This window comes from Hipposideros armiger, unplaced genomic scaffold, assembly GCF_001890085.2.
Source record: "Hipposideros armiger isolate ML-2016 unplaced genomic scaffold, ASM189008v1 scaffold_321, whole genome shotgun sequence".
Lineage (NCBI taxonomy): Eukaryota > Metazoa > Chordata > Mammalia > Chiroptera > Hipposideridae > Hipposideros > Hipposideros armiger.
The window spans coordinates 1774057-1800558 of NW_017731671.1; the positions used below are offsets into that span (position 1 = coordinate 1774057).

Genomic DNA, 26502 nt, shown 5'->3' on the forward strand with positions numbered 1-26502 from the left:
TTTTAACAGGTTATTTTATCACCTATGTTGTATTATAAATAAAGGCATGAACATTTATTTGTGTCAAGGTAGAAAAGAGCTCTTTAGCTGTATATGACAATAAACATGCTTCACACACGAGTTAGCTTTTGAAATGTAGCTTAAAGAATGAGTAGAACCTGCAGCTCCTTCTTAGTTGTAGTTGTACCAACTAAGCAACAAAAAAAAAGAATTGGACTGCCTCTCTGTAAACTCACTATTCCCTTTATAGATTAACATTCAGGAGTCAAATAGGAAGGAAGACAGTGCCACTGCCAAGTTTTAGGGGAAAGGAAAAGCTTAAGGCAAATACTGGACATTTAAGAAGCATGATGCTCTCAGATTTGCAAGTTAATGGGTATGGGAGATAGTAGGATACCCTGAAGAGGAAGTCAGGCTTCATGCACACAGTGAAGGCTCTGGTGGCGCATGTTTTTTTTTTTACCAAATTGAGGAAATGAGGCAAGACAACTCTGTTGGACACAGTCTGCATAAGTTGCAATGAGGGGCTTGAATTAAGACAGTGACAATGGGCATGGATACGTGAGGAGGATAGGGTATTTGGAGGTATTTAGAGGTAGCATTTGAAGGACCCTTTGATAGATTTTGATCGGGCTGAGAACAAAAATCTGGTAGGACTCATTTTAATTGGGCAGTAGCTTAGAGTCCTTAGTTTCTTCTGGGTGCTTGCTGTATGTTTCCAGTAGGTAATGATTGACTTACAGTGGGATCTTACATGGATGAATAGAATTGTAAGTTGCATCATTGTTATCACTAAAACATTTGGCTTTTGAATAATTAATAGTGTGTTTCAATTAATCATTATACAGTATGATGGCTCCAGATGGACGTACATAAACACGGGGAGTGGGAACTACTTTTTAAAGTACCTAGGGGTTGGGTTGCAAAGAAAATCGAATTACTTTAAGAGCCAAACAGGTAACTCAATTGAATAAAGCAGCTGGATTTAAGAGAGCTAGGAATGGTGTGGACTATGAAGTTTGCGTGTTCTATCTAAAGGATTCAGATTCAGAAAGTTTTAAAACCACTGTGCCACTATGTTACTAAATAAAAAAGGACATCACCTAAACTACTAGTTTTATAAAACCTTTTATCTAAACGAAATGCCTGGAATAAGCATTCAGACGCTTTGACATATCAAACTAATATATTTAGGGATTATACTGACCTGAATTTATTAAGCCCCATAGTTTGTACATTAAATGAAAGTGCATTTAATGCATAAAAGTGGAGATGTATGGTAACCCTTGCTTAGTAGATATAGCTAAATAAAGATGCTTATAAGTTTTTCTAAAACACATTTATCCCAAATATTTACAGAAAAGAGCTCTGTAAATTTAATGTACCTGAGGCCCCTAAATTTTAATCTTAAAAATATATTTTCATGAGCCTACTTCTACAGTCCATTCATATATGCAGAGGACTTCCTTTAAAACTTTCTTTGTAATTTAGGAAGTGGAAAAGGAAAGGGAATAATAATGGTCTATTAATGTGCGGAATAAGATTTAATTTTTTTCTGTTTCTTATTCTTAGATGGGAATGATGAACAACCCTAATCCTTACGGTTCACCATACACTCAGAATTCTGGGCAGCAGATTGGAACCAGTGGCCTTGGTCTCCAGATCCAGACAAAGTCTGTACTACCAAATAGCTTATCTCCATTTGCAATGGACAAAAAGGCAGTTCCTGGTGGAGGAATGCCCAACATGGTGAGTAGTAATCAATGTACAAATTTGTCTTCAAGCTGGCATTTTAACAAAAGAATTATGTTAAACTTTCATGCCTTCTGCTATACACACCAGAGGGTAATGGATGGCCTCAGTACCTCCTTACATTTCAGATGGTATTTTGTCACTTGTGGTATTGGTCCAAAACAAATAGGAGCAAGTGGAGCTGCTACAATCAATGAAAGTTTTGGGGGGGTCTGCCATATTATGTAGCTTTTGCTTGTGGGCATGTGTATAAGATAGGAAAGCGGACCCCTTTGTCTGAGGGAAGCACTCTGGCAAAGGATTCTAACTCCTAATGCACATGTCTGCTGATTGGAATCTGACACCACTGCACAAAAGGCACTGCCCTCTCCAAGTTAGTGTTTTACACAGTGATTTTGGTTATGGGGAAAATCTCCAAAGCTTCTAGCATTGCTATTTTTCTAAAGTAAAACTTTCTAGCTGTAAATGTGTCAAGTAGTCCACTTCACTTTTGGGAAAAACTGTCCTATAGGTATTTTTATTTCACTTTTCAGATGTTATAGTTTTTGCTTTGTGTAATTTATTCATTGAATACCTATATTTGATAAGCTGGGGAAGTGAGGCAGTGGAGATACAAAGATGAATAAAACATGGCATCTGTGTTTCCAGAAATGTTGGCTTTTTTATTGGAAAAACCAAATTTCTTCCAGAATTTACAAAAGCTAATTTTTCACCCACCTTTAAGAAGCCCTACTTCCCAAGAAGCTCCTCATTGTTCTTCCAAACCTTACTTAGATATGCTCTTTACTACCGATCGATTCCTTGTTTTTCCCTCTCCCACTGGAGTTTTAATGTAGTCATTTGTTTTCTTATTAAATTGACCTTTTTGACAGTAGGACCGTCGTTTATTCGTCTTGGACTCTCCCGTGTCAAAAAATGGAGTCTGGTTTATAGTAGACTATCCTTAAAGGTTTTAATTGAAAATATCCAGGTCCTTATTTTTTGAAGAGACAGCGACACCTAACGTGACATGTGTTGTGTTTGACCCCATAGGGCCAGCAGCAGGCCCCTCAGGTCCAGCAGCCAGGCCTGGTGACTCCGGTAGCCCCAGGGATGGGTTCTGGAGCGCACACAGCTGATCCAGAGAAGCGCAAACTCATCCAGCAGCAGCTTGTTCTCCTTCTGCATGCTCACAAGTGCCAGCGCCGGGAGCAGGCCAATGGGGAAGTGAGGCAGTGCAACCTCCCCCACTGTCGGACCATGAAGAATGTCCTAAACCACATGACACACTGCCAGTCAGGCAAGTCCTGCCAAGGTAAGTGAGCTCAGAGGGTTCGTGGGCACTGCGTTTAATATCAATAGTTCCATCAGAGAGAAGAGAGAAAATGTGATCAACTCTATTTCAAGGCTCCTTTACTGATAATTAATGTCTTACTCCATATTAGGATATTATAAAATCCAGTATCGTTTTGTGAGTGAGTATCTAGGGATGTGGTAGGAGGAGGAAGTTTTGAAGGACTTCCTTTTTGTGATGATCCTTATTGACTTTGATTTGCCCCAGTATCGCATGCTTTGAAAATTATCAAGGGTTTCCTAACTATGTAGGCCAGTACTGAAACAGTGTTACCCAACTTAATACAGTTTCTGTATATGTGGAGTCATTAGAAATCCTTTTTTATAGAACAAAGTAGATTGCACATCTTGGTGGTGTGCAATCTGGAGCCAGACTGCTTGAGTTTGAATCTCACTTTGGGTTCTGTGACTTTGTGCAAATTACCCACTTTTTGCCCATTTTCTTAACTATAAAATGTAAGTATAGCTAGCTAACCTACAGGGCTGTTATGAAGATGAAATGAGTTAATAACATTTGTGGGACTCGTTAAGGGATCAATAAGTTAGCTGATACTAATATAAAATTATAACCTGCATTTGAAAAGAATCTTTTTTTCTCTCGTTTTAGTGGCACACTGTGCATCTTCTCGACAAATCATTTCACACTGGAAGAATTGTACAAGGCATGATTGTCCTGTGTGTCTCCCCCTTAAAAATGCCGGGGATAAGAGAAATCAACAGTGTAAGTGATTAAATCTTTTGAAGCTTTTATTCCAGAAGTGTTCTTAGACTCATCAATGCTATTTGGTGGGGTTTAGAGTACTTGATTATGTGAAGTTCCTGTGACTGCCTAGGCTTGTCACACTAGGTTGTTTTCACACCCTATTAACTTCATATTAATGAAGTTACAATTGAACTGCTTATTACCTAGAGTAAGATCCAGAAACTTAGTCATTCTTCATAAAAAACGATAGGTGAATTTATGTTCCATTTTAAAATTCATGAAAACTTACAATATCATTGCTTTGACATTGGTCAAGATACTATTATATACCTGTGATCTAAATGTTTAGATAACGTTTTTAACAACAATTTGAAATTATTTAAAGAAAAAAATGAAGATTATTTTTAGAAGCCTGGGATAATGAGGAACTTCTATTAGAGAAAAGACAAGTCAAAAGCAGTAAGATTAAAGTGCACTACCACACCTCTGCTCTAGAAACAAACATTGAGAGCGTATAGGATGGAACAAAATTTGGAAATACATGTTGCGAGTGAAAAAGGAATTAAACTTTATAAATTAATGAAGAAATCATAAATAGCCCAGTAGGAAATTTGAGACGAGGAAACAGACAATTCACTAGAGGGAGGAAATACCAAAAAGTTCACTATTAAAGTAAGAAATGAAGTAAGGTACCATTACTCTTCTGTCACCTTGGCAGAAATGATGCTACCTGGTGTGGCATTTGTACGGCTCCAAGGCGTTCACACACTGTTGGTGGAAACATTGATACAGCCTGCAGGAAGGCTTTTGGGTATTGAATTGAAAGACTTCTCATGCCAGTGATCCCCTTTGACCAGTCAGTTCTCCATCTATAATTTTTTACAAGGAAATAATAGGGGGAAAGATGCATGTACTGAGACATTTCACAAAACAATAATTTTATGGGTTTTTTCATTCATTCAAACATGTTAGTCTTTTTTCTTATCTTACCACCTTTAATAATGTTGTAATACCATTTCTTTTGTCTTCTCTTAGCAATTCTGACTGGAGCACCAGTTGGACTTGGAAATGCTAGCTCTCTAGGGGTGGGTCAACAGTCTACCCCCAGCCTAAGCACTGTCAGTCAGATTGATCCCAGCTCTATAGAAAGAGCCTATGCAGCTCTTGGTCTACCCTATCAAGTAAATCAGATGCCGACACAGCCCCAGGTACAAGCAAAGAGCCAGCAGAACCAGCAGTCCGGGCAGTCACCCCAAGGCTTGCGGACCATGAGCAGCATGAGTAAGTTTGTGTCCTCTTAGGGACAGATGTGATACATTGGGTGTGTGTGGAAATGTTGTGTAATATACAGGATTAACTCCTTAGATTATTTCATTTTCTGTGTGTGTATCTGTCTGTCTCTCCCACACACACACATTTTTTTTGTTACATGATTATTTTTTGAAGTAATTTTTTAAAGATTGCACTGTAAAGTCCCCTTGTAATCCACACACCAGAGGCAGCTGCTACTGGTTTATATCCTTCTAAATCCTTTTATGCATATGCGAGTTTATAGTTCTAGAAATGGGATCTCCTGTGTTACTCTGTCACGTACTATTTCTTTAACACAATGTGAATATTTTTCACTTTCCATATCCAATATATCCTTTTTAATGGTTATACAGTACTTTGTTGTATAAAATAGATAACCAGCAGTGGTAAATCCATGACTTTCAAGACTTTTTTTTTTTTTTAAGATTTTATTGGGGAATTGGAGGAGGGTAACAGTGTTAGGGAATCAGGGAAGGGGAACAGACAAGTTGCTGTCTATTTGTTCTTCAGTCTAGTTGTGGAGGATGTCGCTTCACTGGCCCACATTGGTGTTGTCATTGCGCTCTTCCCGGGTGAGGCAGGTCAGTCGCCACCTACTCGACGGCCGCTCACGGCGACTCTTGGCAGCTCATGCCGGCAACTCACGGCAGCCCAGCTCCAGGTCGAGCTGTTGTCCACCATCTTAGCTATAGGGGGCGCAGCATCACTGGCCCTCAAGTGGAATCGGAACCGGGGCCCTGCTGCTCAGAGCTGGTGTCCCAAGCCGACTCCTAATTCAACGCACCACTCGGCCAGCCCCTTAGTTTAACTTTGTCTCTTGTATCATCTGTATATGTACATTTGTATATACCCACAAAATTATATGAAAGTTATCTTCTTGGGATTTCTTTTTTCCCCTTTCTCAGTGTCTTTTTCTTTATTTTAGGATTAGATTTAAGATTAACAAGTTCCCATCTATTTCTTCTTCAGTTAGTTAAATGGTGCCTTTTTAGCAATAATCATCATTGTAAGCCAACACTTCTAAATTACCTCATTTGTTTCCTTTGTTGTTTGGATCCCATCTTGAAAACTAGTATGAAAACATACTCTGCTTTTCCGCCTACACATCCTCGTAGTTTCTGTTCATCAGACACAACCCAAATAGGCAAAGGCCAACTTAGGAAATGTTTTTCCTTTTAAAGCAAAGCCCTTTCAAAAATAATTAATCCGTTGTGTTTATGTTGAAGAGTATCCTCTGTTATTTTCTTATGAGCTCCCTAAAGCCTAGATAATAAAGAAAATATCAAAATGGAATCACCATGACTGGGTCATGTAATTTTCTAAACAGTCTTTAAGGGGGTTTTAAAAGAAAGTATTTATTGCATATTATGAACAACTGACTGCCTTTGCACTTCACTCCAAAATCTTATGCAGTTTATCTGTTTTAACCAAAACATACTTTTAGGTGATGTTTGGACCAGGGGATTTTTACTATAAATTGTTTTTTCAGGTGTGTAAAGTGATCCTTTAACATTTTTATCATCATTGGAGTCTTATAATTGATTTTACTAGGAAAGTAATAATTTTGGTGATCAGAAATGTGACTCTGGCATGGCAACTTTGCCTTACTCTAGTGCTCATATGAGAAAGAGTAAAGAAACACAGTTGTTTATGTACTCAAACTACTGTAGATAACTACATTTTCTTACTCTTTTAATGTCCATTATGACTTTTAAATACTAAACCAAGCTCTTTTCACATCTGTTTTCTTTAACCAGTGGTCTTAATTTTAGAATACTTAACATTCAGACCCGCTCCTGGTAGTTTAAATCCATAAACAGGATTATGTTGTGTTGCACAACAGAGTAAGATTTTTATACCATTTGTAAACAAAAGCAGTTTACTTGAATATATTGCCATTTACTCAGCAACCAAAAATGTTTATCTTTTGTGTTTTTACAATGGTTAGTGCTGTCAGGTCTCACCAAAATTATTTTAAAACCTAAATATTCTTGGGGGCCCTACCAAGAGGATAGATTGGATATGTACTTAGAAATCCAGGGAGAGGGCTGGCCGAGTGAAGCATTGGTTAAGAGCTGGCTTGGGATGCCAGAGGGCCCCAGTTCAGATCCCACATATGAGGGCCAGTGACACTGCCCTCTACAGCTAAGATGCTGAACAACAGCTCAACCTGGAGCCATGAGTCGCTGGCGACGGTGTAGGCGGCAGCCCCTGCTGCATTGTGTTGCCATGGGCTACCGTGTGTGGCCAGCAGCCGCCGTGAGTGGCTGTCCAGAAGCAGGCGGCTGATCTGCCTCGCCCGGGAAGAGCACAATGATGGTGCCAACTTGGGCCAGTGAAGCAACGTCCTCCACAACTAGACTGAAGAACAAAAGGACAGCAACTTGTCTCTTCCCATCTCCCAATTCCCCACGCTGTTCCATCTCCCAATTCCCCAATAAAAATCTTTTTTAAAAAAAGAAAAGAAATCCAGGGAGAAACTTTGTCAAGAAATTTGAGACATAAAAACATCTGTATATCTTCCCTGAGAACAATTTCAAACATTCTGGGCTCTTCCTTCATAATCATTGCAGGTTTAAGTTAAAAGTAGTATTTTGGTGACTTCTTTCTCCTTGTATGAATACTTTTTTTCTCTCCTGAATTATATATATATATATATATATATATATATATATATATTACTGAACCAACCTACTAGAGCAGAAACATATTAAGAGAAAACTCATTTTCCCATAATTTCCCAATAAAACACACCGAACTGTTCAGATATTAGCGATCTTTTCAGTGCCATGGTTAAGATCTAAGCAACCCTGACACAGCATAAATATGTGGTGCCATTTCATGTCAGTTCCTTATAGACCCAGCTTGGTTCTTCTCCAGTGTCTCCTCTTGGAATTGTACCTGGTTTTATTACCAGTTTTCATCCGAATCCATTGAGGAATGGGCTGATTCTGCTGTTGTTTCTTGGTCAGGAACCGCTTGATCCTGAAAAGTCTTGTGAGAAGACATGGCGAGGAAGGGTCAACTGCACGCCCTACGATGGCAGTGAAAAAGAGGCTCTCTCCTGAATTTTAATTTGGTGTTTTCAAACCTACCTAAAAGTTGTAATGTTTAGTAAAAACCATATGCATTCCCTTTGCCTAGATTTACTAATTTCCAACATTTTTGCCACATTTGCTTTGTTTCAGTGTGGACTTGACTGCTAAATATGTCAGCATATATTTCCTAATAATAATGACATTTCTCTCTATAACCACATATGTTTTTCACACCTGCAAAATTCAACATTTGTTTAATAACATCATCTAATAGTACAGTCTATATATATATATTTTTTTTTGTAAGATTAAAAAAAATTTTTTTTTAATTGGGAGAGGGGAACAGTGTTGGGGAATTTGTGGGGGGGAACAGTCAAGTTGTCCTTCAATCTTAGTTGTGGAAGGCGCAGCAAGCTCATCTCCAAGTCCAGTCGCGCCACCTGGCTCAAGGTGCTGTGTTCAGTTAGTCGCGGGAGCCATCCATGGGAGTCAAATTGGCAGCCTTGTTGTTAGGAGCATGTGCTCTCACCAGCTGAGCCATCCTGCCACCTGTTGGTAGCTCAACTTGGGGCGTGGTATCACTGGCCCATGTAGGAATCGAACTAGCGACCCTGTTGCCCAGAGCTCGCACTCTTCAGCAAGCTCTTAACCAACTGAGACACTCAGCCGGCCCCACCCAGTCTATATTTTAATTTCTCCAATTGTCCCCCAAAGTCATTCAAGGCTTTTACATTCATTTTGTTAAGTGGCTTTTATCTCATTTACTCTAGAAGCCACCTCACTATTCTTTCTTCATCACATATTGACTTTTTGGTGAGTCCCGTAGATTGTCTCATGATTTGGATTTTTCTGATTGTTTCCTTATATAGTTGAACCTTGAACAACACGGATTTAAACTGCTCATTATATGTGGATGTTTTTCAATAAATATCCATTAGGTGCTCCACATCCCCAGGTTTCGCATCCATGGATTCACCCAACTGCAGATTGAAAATAGTATTTTTGATTTGCAGTTAGGAATCTCCAGATTTAGAGAACCAGCTATGCATTTCATTGTTCTATGACATTTTATATAAAGGATAAAAGACTTAAGCATCCACAGATTTTGGTGTCTGCAAGGGGTACTGGAACCAATCCCCTAGGGATAGTGAGGGAATGACTGAGTTTTGGGGGAGTCAAAAGTTATGGATTTTTGAATGTGCAAGAGGTCAGCACCCCTATCGCCCCACCATGTTCAAGGGTCAACTGTAATTAGATTCAGATTAAATATTTTGGGGATGAATATGTCATGGGTGGTAGCATAATTTCAGCATAAAAATTTCTTGGGACTCTATTTGCCTTTAACTGGCTTTTATAGCATCCTTTTTTGCTTTGTTTTATTTCTGACCATATTATAGGTTAGCTATCTTTTCAGCTGTTTTAAGGAAATTTGGAACTATTACTATCAAAAACTTCTGAGTTTTGTATACACTTCTAAAAGTTTTCTCTCTAACTTATTTGGTAGATATGATCTCTGATTTATGTTCCCAGGCTGCCAGATTTTTAGAAAAATAGTATCTGTGTTGATGGGTTTATGTTGTAACCATCTTTACCTGAGATGTGCAGCACTGGGTAGGATGAAGCACTTAAGCAAACATTTATATTGATACTTCCATGGGGAAAATATGTCCAAGTAACAACTTGGTATTTACAAACATATCTCCCACTGTGGCAGAACTGTGATGCTGGAACATTCTCAGAGTTACAAATTTTGGGTACCTGTGATTGATAAGGGCGTTTGACTAATCCATACACAGCATTCAATGAGATGTACTTTGTGCTAAAAATAATCATACTAAAAAAACAGGGTCTCTACTTTGAAACATCTCTAGTCTGGATGGGCAAGTAAGTGATTAAGTAGATAAAACTATAGAACCTCTTATTACATATTAGGTTATTGAGATTCTGTAGCAGGGAGGGGAAGAGGGAATCTCTGGAACCCAGAATTAAAGCTTTTCCCTTATAAGCCCTCTGTGACCACACTCTTAATCTCCTAGGTCCTGTTGAATTTACTTATTCTGTAAAGATTGATTTTATTTATTTATTTATTTATTTATTTATTTATATTTTTTTTAAGTATGGGATTCCTTCTAGGGCTTAGAAAACACAAACATACTCTCACTGATTTTTAGGTGCCATGAATTCTCTTCTTGTTCATTTTTCTTATTCTCTGGCAGTACGAGTAATGTCTGACTTTCTGTATTTTTGTATTCTCAAGTGAATACTCAGCTCTTAGGTCTTAAATGGAACGTAGCCTCTGTAAGGGTATTCCTTCTCAAGTTATTATTTAGCCATTACTTGAAGTCAGTGCTGAATATTAAAGAGACCTGGGGACTTTGGAGAATATGGTTTTTTGCTGTGTTTTCATTGGGCCATTGGGCAGTAAGATAAGCAAATTAATATATAATTTAATCACTTTTCTTTTATCTCATCATACTATTGCCACCAATAAAACAAATCTGTGTTAAAAGTGCATAACTTTTCTAAAAAGGAGCATTTACACATGGGGTATTTAAAAGTGACAAATAACAGAATTGTAGACAACACAACTTGATTGAAAAAGACCACTTCTAGCAACTACATTTCAGAGCCAGCTTGATGCTGTCACGACAGCAAAGCTCTGCCTAAGCATTTAGGAAGCACGATGAAAGAAGGCAACAGCATTTTTCTTTATTAAACATACTTAGAAATCTAGCTAATCATTTGCACTTCAGTGGGACGTTTTTTCTCCTCTTGTTTTTAACAAAAATACAGGGATATATTAATAAAATTGTATATCAAATAAGTTCTGTTTAACCACATGAAAATCTGGTTTAGTGTGAATATTGCTGTTGGTTTTTTATTTAAAAAACAGAATATTCATTAAAATTACTAATTGACGAAGTAATATATGCACATAGAGCTATTCAAACCAGTTCAAAGGAGTATTCAATTAAAATTGTTTAACCTTAACTCAAACAACTTCCCTTCATTCCCCTCCCTAGGGATCATCATACTTCAGTTCCTGTGTCCTTACATAAATTTCATGTGCTTATGAAAGCATGCATGTATAGTTCAGTTTTCAAAACAGTTTTGGTTCTAGTTTTTTGCTCCTTTTAACATCATTGTGCTTACATCTGTCTATGCATATATAAACCTAACTGTAAGAGAAAATATCAGAAGTGGAATTCTTAAGTCAAAAGAATATGCGTATGAATTTTTTTGTTAGCAATTGCCAGATAGCCCTCCCAAGAGTGTGTGAGATTACACACCTATGAATTTTCATTGAAAATGCTTCTTTTCCTAAACTCTTCTCAGCGCTTGGTATTCTCAAACTTCTAAAAGTTTTCACAATTTCATACATGAAAAATATATTGCTTTAAGTTTTACTGGAAGTGCAGTCGAGCATATTTGCATTTTTTTAAAGATCAGTTGTATTTCTCTTGTGTAAATTCCCTGTTACTTTTCTATTGGATTATTCATCTTTTTCTAGTACCCTGGTTTATAAAGGTACTTCATGTATTAATTAGCCTTCCTATGTGTGTTGCTGGTTGTACTGATAATAATTATTATATATGCTACCAGTATTTTTTTTTCCTGGTTTGTCATTTGTCTTTTGACTTTGTTTTATGTTGATTATTTATTCCTGAAATTTCTAAATGTTTTTGTGATGGCTTCTGAGTGTTGGGTCTTAAAAGGATAAAAAGTTCTTATGGTATTTTCTAGTACTTTTATAGCTTTTCCTTCCTCTTTTTTTTTTTTTTTTGTTATTGGTATTTAAAATATTCTATCTTGTTTTTTGTTTTGACCTAGATGCTAGTCCTATGGGAGTAAATGGAGGTGTAGGGGTTCAAACGTCGAATCTTCTGTCTGACTCGATGTTGCATTCAGCCATAAATTCTCAAAAGTAAGTTTTATGTTGGTTTGTGCCCTGTGTTGTGTTTCAAACACTTGTTAAATGTTCTAAGCGTTTTTTAGTTTCTTTGATTTGAAGATATCTTTGATTTGATGAATGAAGACAAATATGATGTTTGAGTCCATACTTTAGGCTTTCTATAACTTACTTGAAATCGTATCAATTATCTGGGGTAATCTACATCTTCCCCCAGTACAGTAGGAAGTTGCAAGTATGCAGCTACTTTAAAAATGTGTTTGCTCTATCCCAGTGTTACAAATCAGTCCATTGCCCAACAGATTCCCTGGGATAAGCTGTCAAAGTGACAACATAGTCTTATATCACAATACTTCACTTCTACACCCAAGCCTTCACCCTCCCCTCCACACAGTGAAATGTTGTGGGGTAACGCTTTCCCTCACACAAGCACAAACATATATACTATTTCCCCCCAGACTTTTTTATGTAAATAGACTTGTCATAGTTTTTTGGACCCGTTGCAGTCATCACTGTCAACTGTACTTAAATGATACTTAAATGAGATCATCTTGCCCCTATCCTCTTCACTAAAACTATTCACAACTCCTTTTTTAAAGCCCAATGATGAGTGAAAATGCCAGTGTAGCCTCCCTGGGTCCTATGCCAACAGCAGCGCAACCATCCAGCACTGGAATTCGGAAACAATGGCATGAAGACATTACTCAGGATCTCCGAAATCATCTTGTTCACAAACTGTAAGATTGTAGGCATGTCTTATTCATAAAGAGTTTCCATGTCAACACACTTCCGATCTGTAAGGCACTTCCCCACAACAGGAATAGTATTGGTGTTTCTTTAGGTTGGCTGTTGCTGATGATACTTCTGCTCCTGGGGCTTTCTTGCATCCTATTCTCTGCTTCTCAACTTTTTCACCATAATTTGTCTCTCAGCTTTAACAGTATATGACAACTGTTCTGCCTGGTGACAGTAATAATGTATTAGTTAAAAATTATTCATTATGGTATCACTGCATTTACAAAATTCATATTTCAAAAAACTAAATCTCAGCTCTTTACAATATGGCAGTGGCAGTGCTGTTTTATTATGTTGACAAGTTGAATCTGGTAGCCTGTCTTCTGGTCCTCCGATGTGCACATATCAATAGTTTGTGAAATAGTTTGCACTATTTTTTGAGGAGTTGATATATGCCCAGGCACTCTGCTTCACAAACACTGTGTTATTTAAAGAATTCTTGTCAGAATAAAGAGGGTAAAGACAAATAGTGAGGGGAAATGGAGCGCACAATATCATAAAGATAGAGCTCAGACCCCTACTGATTACAGAGCTTACACTTCAAACAACATGCAGCTTTTTTATTCTTGGAGGAAGCAGTCTTTTTTTTCTTAATTTCTTCTCTACTTTATAGAGGAGTCTCGTTTCATCCATATTGGAACCATGTGGCTTATCTTTTACCTTCTTAATTTATTTTTGTTACATTAGCCAATTATATCTCAGTTACATTTAAGAATTCTAAAACGATAGCACTAGAAATGGAATTTGATGAGGAAGAAATTCCAAGATTTTAATAAAATGAATTAATAAGGAATAAACCACACAGTGTATTTTGTGATAATTAAATTGTCTAGGAACTTTAACAGAGATAACTATTTAAGATAGATCATCTAACTTGATGTTAAAAGCTTATTGTATGCTTGTGGATTTTTTATTTTTTTTTACCACCAACACAAGTATTCTAAACTTCCATTTATTTCTTCTCCATCTGGTTCCTTCAAGTACTATACAACTGAACATGAGATGTCCAAATGATAAAATTAGTGGCGAGAAATCACATTTGTCAATCTTTTGGAACACTGCTGCCAAGCATTTTGTCGGGAATGGCTAGAAAGTAAAAGACACTGAATTTAGCAAAATATTGTGCATTTCTGCCCCCTCCACTTCCAAGTGTTTGATCTGAAGGCTATTGCTACTTGATACTGTAACAAAGATCTGGTTTCCTCACTTCTGTTATGCAAATTGCACAGTATAATTTTTTTGCTTAATTTTTTGCTTCACATGAGAGTGACAGGGGCCAGAGAGTATATTTATGGACTCATTTTTTATATTCTGATCAGGAAAACCCTTTGTTTACCACAAAGAGACAGTCTCATTTTGGTATTTTATATTTGAGCGCATCCCACCTTTCACTTTTTAATTGTACGTAATGTGTACATTGTACAAAAATGAGAGAATATTAATCAGTAAGTTGTTTAAAGTACTGTACATTTCTATGTTGAGATCGAAAAGCTAACGTGATATAACAGTGGTAGGATTTTCTATTCTTAGAGTTCAAGCCATATTTCCTACTCCGGATCCTGCTGCTTTAAAAGACCGACGGATGGAAAACCTAGTTGCATATGCCCGGAAAGTGGAAGGGGACATGTATGAATCTGCAAATAATCGAGTGAGCACCTGTTTTTTAATATGAAGTTTTTTTATATAAAGTTAGAAGTGGACCTGTTCTGGTTGCTTAGTTTATTTCTTTTTGTAACATGTATTTCAGAAGATACCCTTGAGCTCCCCTGTCTTATTCTCACTGTGCACAGTGAAGATAACCAAGTAATTGTCTTCCAGTGTATGTCATCAAGAATCTTCCATTTTTCCTTTAATGCTACAATGCACTCATGTGGCACTTTATCTGGGTTGTCCTTCTGTCAACTGAGAAAGTGGCTGAGCTGTTTCCAGTGCTGTGCTATTTTCACTAGAATGTAGTGAATCAGCTGCTTAGTATTTTCATCTCAAGTAGTAGTGCAGTTTCTCTACACTAGTTGAACTTCCTTCTTTAAATTGGCACTTCTTCCAAATAGTCTTTCCATGGGCTGTAAACTGCCAGCACGTATTTTATAAACCCACTTCGAGAGGTCATGCTTTACTATGTAGGTTCATAATAAAGCTGCTTTTCACGTGATCATCCCAAAACGAGCTCATACTTGAAATGATCTAAGAAAGATTAGATTCTTCCTCCTTTTAATTTCTGCCTACCTCTTTACATGAAGCTATTATCTGTTTTGTTCATTTTTTCTGTTATCTGATGGTAGTTCTTTTTTTCTGATCTCTTATTTCCAAAATTCAAAAAGGCGGAATACTACCACCTGCTAGCTGAGAAGATCTATAAAATCCAAAAAGAATTAGAAGAAAAACGAAGGACTAGACTACAGAAACAAAGCTTGCTACCAAATGCTGCAGGCATGGTGCCAGTTTCCATGAATCCAGGGCCTAACATGGGGCAGCCCCAACCAGGAATGACTTCTAGTAAGTGCTTTTTGTTCTTTTGGGGGAAGTGGGTAATAAATTGGTTTCTCACCAAAGCCATTAATATGCATTAACTTTTGCGACTATTCTGGAGTTTCCAAATGAGCCTTTTTCAAAACCCTTTGCAAAGAAAACAATTCATCCTCTAATAAAAACAGCTAAACAGTGTATTTAAGATTTCTGGGTGTGGCACTTAACATATCTCGATAATCTGCCATCAATTTTATTTTATTTTATTTATTTTTTTAAAGATTTTATTGGGGAACCGGGGAAGGGGAACAGACAAGTTGCTGTTCTTTTGTTCTTCAGTCTAGTTGTGGAGGACGTCACTTCACTGGCCCATGTTGGTAATATCATTGCGCTCTTCCCGGCTGAGGCAGTCGCTCATCGGCCATTAAATGGCTGCTTACAGCGGCTGACAGCAGCTCACAAAAGCTCAGGCCCACTGCAGCCTACGCTGTCACCAACGACTCACGGTAGCCCAACTCCAGGCCGAGCTGTTGTTTACCATCTTAGCTGTAGAGGGCACAGTGTCACTGGCCCATGTGGGACCCGAACCGGGCCTTGCAGCTCAGAGCTGGCGTCCCAAGCCAACTTCTAACCAACGCGCCACTCCGCTGGCCCAATCTGCCATCAATTTTAGAGCCCAAGATACTCTTCTCTTATCATGACACCTAGAAAATGATAGTCCACAGGTTTAAATTGACTTGCATGTGGTAGGCAGCCAACAGGGCAAGTTCAAAGGCCGCACCAGCTTTCATACATCCTAAACACACAATACCATGTTACTGACATTGACACAGGGTGTTCAAAGGCTAAGAACTATTTTTTAGAAGCATCATTTAAAATTCATCTTGACAGTTTCAGTGTTCTAGTTATAGCAGCCTTGGCCTAATTAATTAACCAGATAACCAAGATTATGGATTTTCTTATTTATTCTTTGACTCATTAGTAGGTTCCAAGCAGTAAAATGTGGAGTTAGGTACACAATAGTGACGAAGAATATAGGCTGTTCAATCCTGTGGGAAAAGACTATGATAGGGAAAAAGCTACATTTCTTGAGTCAGGGAAAGCTGACTACCTATAGGTAGTGTCAACTGAGCCAGCAGGCACCAACTTTTATGCCATTAGTGGATTATAGGTGGGCTGAGAAAATCATCCTCTTTGGCCTTGACATAATAAATTAGAGAATTGTTGGTTGCCACTGGTCCTTAGCAGCCTCATCTGTTGTTATCTGCTGTGTGCTAGATGCGTTTTCTCATTGGGCCATGATATGAATAGAATTAAGAACAGCAACTGCATTTCTGGCAGAGGGAGTAATAATACAGAGGCCCACTGGCAAGGGAAAATGCAGGTATTTTTTTGAGTAGGTAAGAGAACAAATGTTCAGAAACGAGAAAGTCAAGACTAGAGTTGAGACTGCTACTGTGCTGATGGTTTAAACTATGGTGGTAACTAAGGTATAGAGACAAGTGGACAAATTTGAGATACTTAGGTCTGGTAGAATTTACTTGAATTCTTGAGAATTTTGAACGAAGTTTAAAGTTTATCAGATACTGAATTTTGTACTCTATGTTAGAGTAAAAACAGTATGGCACAATGTACATAGGAACAAAGATCAGAACTGAATAGCCGTCAGTGTATGTTGACCGTCAGTTTATAGTAAATCTGACATTTTCTAGAATGAAAGCCCTTTCTTACATAACAAAAATCAATAGTAGAAGAATCAGAAGTTTTTAAATTTTAAACAGAATCGAAAGTGTTATATAGAATATTGAAGAAAATATAAAAGGAAATGATTAAGGTCTCTAAACTAGATACTACCTTGAAGCTTTAAAGAAAAAAAAATGACAACAGAAGATACTATAACCATAATTAATGGACAAACCAAGGAAAATATTTTCAATAGTAAAGGTACTAATTTCCTTAATACATAATCGAGGGGGAGAGAAAGGTGAAACATTTGGGAAGAAAAATTGGAAAAGGAATTGAAAGAATAAAACAAGTACAGACCTTTTGGGGGTCTGTAAAAGTTAAAATGGGCATTAGTGACTACATGACTAAAATACACTGTTGGTGAGAATTTAGATATTTGTTCATTTCCTTAAATTCAATTGTTCTATTTTTAGAAATTTAATTTCAAGTAATAATATAGTTGCTCAAAAATAGTCATGGTAACATAATTTATACTTTTGAAACATCCTGAAAGTGCTCACTTTTGTATTACATTGCTAAAGTAAACCATACAGCTATACAAAGACTGAACAAGATTTAACCAACCATTGGGAGCTATCTACATTTAAAAGTGAAGGTCAAGATATGGCTGAGAGTGACAGCTCTAAGGCGATACCACCTACCCTCTTTTTGAGCAAACAGCATACCATGTGCAGGCTGCTGCCTATGTAAAGATCAATAATGGTTAGAAAAGATTCAACTTTGGGTCCTTGAATAGATAAAACTGCAAGGGAAAGTCACAATCAGCATAATAGAAAAAACATTTGAAGGATTACTACAGAAAATGACAAAAATTTTCAGAAGAAAAGATTATACAGAAGAAACGAAAAGAGACAGGGTACAGAAAAGGAACTGGGAGTGTTAACTGAGTTTAAAACCATATTATGAATAACAACAGCTTTATTTTAAAAGATGGAAAATAACAAAAATCAAATTGGTAGAGAGATGAGATGATAGCTATAGAAAGCAGATTTGAGAGATCCAACAGCCTAATGTAAGTACTATTATCCCCCTTTTATAGATGAGGAACTGAGACACAGAGAGGTTAGCTAACTTTCCATGGTTAGGGTTAGGGAGTGGTGGAACCAAGAATTAAACCCAGGCATTCTGTCTTCATAGTCTTCTCTAAACCATTATGCACGTTAACTAAACAAAATTATAATAAAGTTATAAAGTAATAAAAGAAAATTTTCTTGAAAGAAAAGGCTGAACCAGCTAACCAAACCTAGCTCATCACTCTGGTTTAATGTAAAGGTAGATGAGGAAATGTCCAGGAAATAAAACCAAACCATAAAGGAATGATAGCTTTGACTAGGTATGAAGTTTTGACTAGGTATGAAGCCTGAAGTGTATCATAGGGAGAAATGAGTTTAATAAGCTAGACAAACGTATATGTACCCCCATGTTCATTGCAGCATTATTTACAAGAGCCAAAATAATGTTCACCAGTGCATGAATGGATAAAGAAAATGGGGTATGTGTGCCATATACGCATAGTGAAATATTATTTGGCTATAAAAAGGAATAATATTTTGCCATTTGCAATAGTATGGATTGACCTTGAGAGAGCATTATGCTAAGTGAAATAAGTCAGGCAGAGAAAGACAAATAACATGTGATCTCACTTTTTAATAAAAAGTGTGGGATCTTTAAAAAAAAAAGCTCATAGATACAGAGAACAAATTTTATGGTGGTTAGAGGGGAGTGGGTGTGGCAAAATGGGTGAAGGGACAAAGGTACAAATTTCTAGTTAAAAACTAAGTCAGTCCTGGGGATGTAATGTACAGCACCCTGACCAAAGTTAATAATACCGTGTTGCACATTTGCAATACAAAGTTGCTGAGAGTAGATCTTAAATGTCCTCATCACAAAAAAAATTGTAATTATGTATGGTGACATGTTAACTAAATTTACTGTAATCGTTTCATGTTAAATCATTGTCATACACCTGAAACTAAGAAAAGTGGACAGTAGTTTTCACAATTACCAATGTGATGTATTAAGTTCAGTGTGAATTTATTTCTAATTTTTATATTTGCATGAGAAAATGATTATGAGTTAGAGGAAGGGTTGTGGAAGACTTGAACTTTCTCCTTTTTGTATTTCTGCAGAATTTGGGGGTTTTTTGTTTTGTTTTTTGCAAAGTATTGGGTTGTCAGAAGAGTCATGACGCAGTTTTGCAACGAAAAACAAAAATACGTCATGACTTTTTCGACAACCCAATATAATAATACACTTATTATATAATCAAAGGGTGTCTATGGCATATATCTGTGTTGGCCCAGAAAGGTGTTCATAATAAGCGAGTATAAGCAACATATATGTGCAGTCTGAAAAAGATAAACCTAGTTATTAATTAGGTTGGATAAGGAGCTGACTCTTCTTTTTTTTTTTGCAAATATAAAAACTAAGAGAAAGTTGATGACAGACAAGTGTATGTATTATCTCATTTTTTTTAACTGTAGCATATTCCCAGAAAGCAGTTCTGGAAGAAATAAATACTAATCTATTAACATTGGTTTCTTGAGGGGGTAGTAGGATTCCTGGATAACTTAGTGTTGTGTGTTACAGGGTTTTTGATTGCCTGATCTATATGTATATTTTGTCTTAAGAGAGTATTTAAATGTAAAGGATGGACATTTCAGTTAATAGTTTTACATGTGTACATATATTCTTTATCTCTAAATATTGGGCTTAAAAACTATCATCAGAATGTTCCTTCAAATGTTCATCAGATGTTCCTTACAATAAATGAGCAATTAAGAGCTGCCTAATAGTCCAACAGGCAATTTTACAACAATTTATACAATGCAGTCAGTAAAAACAATCATGTACACCCATCATAGTTGTCAGCAAAAGTGATTGGACCATGGGCCAGCCGAGTGGCTCAGTTGGTTAAGAGCTCGCTCAAGAGTTTGAGCTCTGAGCAACAGCGGTTCGAGTCCAGCCCGAGCTGAGCAGCCGCTGAGCTGCCAACAGGTAGCAGGATGGCTCCGCTAAAAAAAAAAAAAAAAAAAAAAAAGTGATTGGGCCAGATGTAGGCAGTGGGATTATGTTTTTATTTTTTATTTGATTAGCCTCACATTTTTAAAAATCAGAAGATTTTGCATTAAATCTGGGTTTCTGACTTTTCTTTAAAAATGGAAGGATCTAGCAGATTTGGCCCTCTCTCCCACAGGGTATCATCGTCCATTCTATAGCTAGAGCAGTGGATTCCTGTTTAGAAAGGTTTTGCTATCTCTGCTTCATCAGTTTTCCCTATTTACTGTTGTTTCAGGCTCCTAGTGTTTCTACTCATTGATATTAACTGCCATGGCCCCTGCTGGCATTTAGTTTGCAATGCCTATCCATATTATTGACAGCAGGAAATGTTCCTCATATATTAGGTCAAAACCTTGTTTTTCTATAAAGTGTGTGTGACTACATATGTGGAGGATTAAGACTATTAATAGAGGTTTCTCTCTTTTTGCTGTGTTGTCTAATTTTTATATAATGAACATAGGTTGCACATTTAATTTTGTAAATCTTGCACAGTTGCAGATAAGAGTATATGACTAAATGTCCCACCATTCTTCAGTTTTCAATTTGTATTGTTTTATTAGTGGTAAGTCCTAATAGACTTAGTAGTAACTTGAATTGCAATAAGCCACTTGGTTGTAGGGTCATTTTTGTTGCTACTTGGTATAGCAAACTTTTTATTAAAGGAACAAAATGACAGCAAAATTTGAGAGTTGTCCAAAGTGGTGGGCTTCTCTTTAGAGAACAGTCTAAGGCTTGAGTGCACAGTACTTTGGGCTGGGGGTATCCAGGATAGAGCGGGGTCATGACAAACATTCTGTCTTTTCCCATTCACTGCACCATGATGGGAAAGGGTTGGGAAGTGCTGCACTATGGGATATACAGATAATCTGAGAAAACATTAGAAATTACATATTCATATTTTAATCTCATTTTGTAATTTCTATTTTTACATCCAAAAGGTGCATGATATGTAGCACAGTATAATAGGTGAATTAAAGTCAGTGTTCACAGTGGGCTTGTGTGCATAAAAACACATATGGGGCCCGGCCGAGTGGCTCAGTTGGTTAAGAGCTCGCTCAAGAGTGGGAGCTCTGAGCAACAGTGGTTCGATGCCCGGCCCAAGCTGAGCTGCCACTGAGCTGCCAACAAGTAGCAGGATGGCTCAGCTGAAAAAAAAAAAACACGTATTACTGGGTACACAATCAAATTTGTCACAGGACAAAATCTGTGGTTCTTGTCTATGGAGGTATTCTGCATAGTAACCAAAGAATTGGACTTAGTCAAATAGAAGCTCATTAAATGCTAAAGTAGCTTTTTTTAATATTTTACGTTATTTTCCTGTTGACACTGAAAGCACCCTAGTTCATAAAGGAATGTATGAAAACCATTTGGAGGCATTTCCTTATATTCCAGAACTAACATTTTCTCCAAGTTCTTGTCTGGTTCATAGTTTTTATTCTTTTGTGATTCATACTGAATTCTTCAAGATATTACTAAAAATATTTTGTGTATTTTTTTTTTAAGGGAAAGGAATCTGGCTGAAATATGCTTTTGTAACCATCTCTCTCTTCCACTCTAGATGGCCCCCTACCTGATCCATCTATGATCCGTGGCAGTGTGCCAAACCAGATGATGCCTCGGATAACTCCACAGCCTGGTAAGTTACAAAAGAAATCCATGTATTTAACCATGACCTTTTTTAACAGAGTCCCTACTATACTACAGGATTATACCTGCCACCTCGATTCTTGCCTCAGGCCAGCAGCTGGTGTAATTACCTGCCTGAGAAATCTGAAAACCTTTTGGAGTTGGAGCCCAGGGAGGGAGGAAGGATGAAGAACAGGTTGGCTGGCAGGTCAAGGGGCAAAAGACATTAAATAATGATCGAGTATTCATTTAAAAACAACTGGCCAAGATAGAATTGATGTTAATTAACAGTGCCCCTTCTGTGGCTTCTGTGAATGAAACACATTCGTTCACAGTTGAAAGCAAGTTCCTGTATTTCTCCAGATAAAATGATATAGAACCAGGAATAAGAACTTTATCTTTTATTCTCTGATTCCATGAAGGTGTTCAGATCTAATATTTTACACTTATTCACAGGTTTGAATCAATTTGGCCAGATCAGTATGCCGCAGCCCCCTATTGGACCCCGGCAAACCTCTCCTCTTCAGCACCATGGACAGTTAGCTCAGCCTGGAACTCTCAACCCTGTAAGTTTGACCTGACCATTTTGGGTAATCTTTTTTGGCTTTCACCTGACATATTGAAAATCCTTTTTCTTTGTTTCTACATCATAAACAAAAATTTTCACACTTACTTAAACAGTTGACTGTGTTAAATCCTTAACTTCCATTCTTTCTGTAATTCTGTTGTATTTGGCCTTAATACAGACATGATTAAATGATTACATATATATGTTTCAGAAATGAGAATAAATAGGCAGTGAATACTAAAACCCTTAATTTTCACCTCTTGGTTTTAGAAATTTATCTTATAGAAATAATCACTGAGATACTAAAAGGACATGATTTGAAGAAAATTTATGTGAAGGATGTTGTATTATGTACTCTGTTTTGAAAAAAGGCCATGTCCTGAATATACATTAAGAGATTTGTTAGGTCAAATTTAGTACATATGTAAACTGGAATGCTCTGTAAGCAGTTATTTCAGAACTTATATGATGAAGTGAAAGCTTAAAATGGAAAAGCCAGGTTTCTAAAGTATATATATTATAGTATCCAGTATAGTTAAGAACTCACTTAATTATAATCTATATAAAATAAGCAACAGAAGGAAGATTTGATTCCACGTACCGTTGATAATCATAGTACTGGAAAGCACGTAAGAGTAGCCAGCCACCTCTCCCTGGAGTCCCAGTGTTTAGCAGCCTGCACACTTCAGCACAATCACCTCTCTTCCGTAATGCCCGTCTTCCCCAAATGCAGAACTGTCTTTTGCAAGGGTGATGGAGGGGCAGTTGCCTGGTCCTAGAGACTGGAGAAGAAAGACCCAACATCTCACTGCTCCTATTGTAAACTCTAAACCTGTCATCAACCTTTGGTTGGCCCCAACCCTTACCCTATCTTTCAGAGTTAGCTAGTGCCTCTAATTCTTGAGCCTTTTTCATGTTGTCTAGCATATAACGTCTTGGCACACCAGTCTCCTATGTTTAATGACAAATCTTATTAGTCTGCATTTTAATCTAAAATACACGTACCTGTTGTAGATTATGAAGTTTTTGGCCTTTGGTACTCCAATTCTTTATTAAAGGCCTGGATTTGCTTGGTATCATTTTAGAAATGAAATGTAACAATCCTAGAGTATTTGTGAACCATGAATGCTACCAGGTTCAGCCACAACTTGTAAGATTTTACTTCTTTATACTTGTTATGGAGTCTTTGTGCTATTACAATACCACTGACATAAGCAAAGATCTCGTGACGTTGTGATTCACTCTCCTCACTTAACAGTATGCAAAGAAACAACCACCTCCTCTTTGTCAGAGTTCTAGGTGCATTTGTTTATCAGATTTTGTTTGTTACTTTTTATAATTTTAGAGTAGGCTAAGGTAAGCTGTGAGGCCATTCTCTCTTAATCTCCACGTGAGGGTCAGCTGTTGCACCATTTTCTTCCTTTCCTACCCCACCCTCTTCACAGCAGGGCCAGAGCAGTGATTCCAGCTGCTCTCGTAGAATAACTCTAATGAAGCAATTTGGTGCTGTGTTTTGTGTGTGCAGCCTATGGGCTATGGGCCTCGCATGCAGCAGCCTTCCAGCCAGAGCCAATTCCTTCCCCAGACTCCGTTCTCAACACCGGGAATGAATGTAACGAATATGCCTTTGGCTCCGTCTGGCGGTCAAGCACCAGTGTCTCAAGTATGTCTCACAAATGGATTTTCTTATTTATTTTTGTGATTCTTTAAACTCTGATCTGTTTCTTACAGGGAAGGGTGACAGCAAGTAGTGGGTGAAAGCATATGATTTTTTAAGTTTTTATTAAGAATAGGTATAGATATATGGTATTCTGAACAATGAAGAGATTGCTCTGACATAGCAATGGTGTTGTTATAAAATAGGAAATCGATTAAATTGATACTTTTAGCCTTTTTTTTAAGTAGAAAACACTTTAACATGAAATCTTAGTGACAACCACAATGCAGAAGGAAGAAGTCTAGCTGAAGAGAGCACTGGGAGGCCAGAAAATACTATCTTCGCCTGGCCCATCTGTGTGCAGGAACTGAGACCATCCTGCTCAGTTTTGTGAAGTCTGCTTGATTAAGTACAATATACATGGGTCAGATTATCCAAAGATATGCCTCCAATCACAGGATTTTTACCTCATTTTTAAATGGAGACATTCGATGCCATTTTCTGTCTCATCAGTTTGTGTCCTTAAATGCATATAGCTTGCCTATGTTACTATTTCTTTAATTCTCTTAATTGCCATCTTGCTATGTTTTTCATTTTAACAGGCACAAATGTCCAGTTCTTCCTGCCCTGTGAACTCGCCTATAATGCCTCCAGGGTCTCAAGGGAGCCACATTCACTGTCCCCCACTCCCTCAGGCTCTGCACCAGAACTCGCCCTCTCCTGTACCTAGTCGGACCCCCACCCCCCACCACACTCCCCCGAGCATAGGGGCTCAGCAGCCACCAGCAACAGCAATTCCAGCCCCTGTCCCTACACCTCCAGCCGTGCCACCTGGGCCGCAGACCCAAACACTGCATCCACCTCCAAGGCGGTCCCCTACTCCTCCACCAACGCAACTTCCTCCGCAAGTGCAGACTTCACTTCCTGCTGCTGCTCCCGCCGACCAGCCCCAGCAGCAGCCTCTCTCACAGCAGAGCACAGCAGCATCTGTTCCCACCCCAACGGCACCCCTGCTGCCTCCACAGCCTGCGACTCCAGTAAGCAGAGGCTTGGGTTTGGGCAGAAGCATTTCAGCTGTACTGTGGTGTTACGTTAGGTCTGTGCCGTGCTCCTTCTAGTCTGTTAGTTTCATCTCTTGTTGTCTCCCCAGTTAGACTAGAATCTCTTTGTGGTTAGGGACTTTCTTTTCCTATCTTTTCTTTCTTCCTTTCCCTTTCTTCCTTTCTTTCTCCCTCCTTTTGTAGTACCTAGCATTGAAGGAGCTCAAAGGTTTGGTTTAGTTCTGATGTTGACTGTGGTGTGTTCGTGTTGTATTGTGACACTGAAGCGTGTAAGGGGGGCTACAAGGGGCGAGAGTCTGTACACTTAGTACACCACATGAGTTTTAAAGAATCTTTTTCAAAGAGTCTGAGCTGTAATATTCAAGAGCAAATGAACGGCAACAACAAAAAATCCTGGATTTATGAGTGTCTGTGGTCCTAGCCAAGTTTAGAAAATGATGATCTAGGATGAGGAAAGTATGGGCCTGGAACCACCTGTAGCTTCTTGTGAGAGGCTCGTTTTATATATGTAGAAGAGATCCAACATCCATCTAAAAGCTGCATCCTTACTAATAGAACTCTGTGTGTCAAGGCTTAGAACTTTCTACATGATTACTAATATTGTAGTTCTCTGTCATGTTGGTGAACTAAAGTCCCGTGAATCACAGCTACTTCATAAAATACTGCTCATCAGCAATTGGTTCATCCTGTCCTCTAATAGGCAAGAAAGAGCAGAGCATCAAAAGGAAACTTGATTTTGTTCTATGAAGGTAGTTCCTGAAGATACTAAACTTATTGTGAAGTTTCGTATTGGAAGACTTAGGAAAAAGATAGAGGTGGCCATTTATCCCATTAGAATGTGATGATTCTAAACAGCTACTTAGTATGAGGGTTCATTATATTCTCTCTGTTCTTCTGTCCATTTGAAACTTTTCCTAATGGGAAGTTAAAAACAGAACGAGATAGCCAGTCAATCCTTATTTTCTTTCCATTTCTCTATAGATATGAGCCCTTCTAGGCAGTCATCTCTGAAACCACCACCCCTCACACACTGCCATTCAATGATAGTACCAAAGAAATAGTTGCTGGCTCTTATGGGCAACCAGTCAACCAGTATTTGCAAGTCCTCAGTCTCCTGTTCTTAAGCATAATTCATGACAAGGGGGTGAAAATAGGCAGTAAGCCAAAGCATCGTAAATGGATATAATGATGCTGGCCAAGAAATAGGTGATTAATCATGCCTTCTTGTTCTATAGCTTAAATTCTGGTTGTTTAATTGGCAAACTTTTTGTGTTTTTTCCCCATCTCTGCCCAGCTTTCCCAACCAGCTGTAAGCATTGAGGGGCAGGTATCAAACCCTCCATCTACTAGTAGCACAGAAGTGAATTCTCAGACCATTTCTGAGAAGCAGCCTTCACAGGAAGTGAAAATGGAGGTTAAAATGGAAGTGGATCAACCAGAACCAGCAGATACTCAGCCAGAGGATATGCCAGAGGTG

General features: G+C 37.9%; 1 protein-coding gene and 1 pseudogene across 2 annotated transcripts in view; one reads left to right on the forward strand and one right to left on the reverse strand.

Annotated features, from left to right (window-relative positions):
• The window catches only part of EP300 (EP300 lysine acetyltransferase), a 76658-nt gene that overhangs the window by 25710 nt on the left and 24446 nt on the right, over positions 1-26502 (forward strand). Inside the window, exons 3-15 of one of the 2 annotated variants that reach the window (XM_019660583.1) lie at positions 1573-1749; positions 2785-3046; positions 3692-3805; positions 4823-5068; positions 11968-12061; positions 12646-12783; positions 14372-14489; positions 15163-15337; positions 21672-21749; positions 22196-22305; positions 23833-23970; positions 24567-25001; positions 26320-26499. In XM_019660583.1, the coding sequence (XP_019516128.1) occupies positions 1573-1749; positions 2785-3046; positions 3692-3805; positions 4823-5068; positions 11968-12061; positions 12646-12783; positions 14372-14489; positions 15163-15337; positions 21672-21749; positions 22196-22305; positions 23833-23970; positions 24567-25001; positions 26320-26499 (2265 nt within the window). The remainder of the gene's footprint in view (positions 1-1572; positions 1750-2784; positions 3047-3691; positions 3806-4822; positions 5069-11967; positions 12062-12645; positions 12784-14371; positions 14490-15162; positions 15338-21671; positions 21750-22195; positions 22306-23832; positions 23971-24566; positions 25002-26319; positions 26500-26502) is intronic. The other variant, XM_019660584.1, reaches the window with a different exon arrangement.
• Positions 7951-8107, reverse strand: LOC109392264 (60S ribosomal protein L39 pseudogene; annotated as a pseudogene).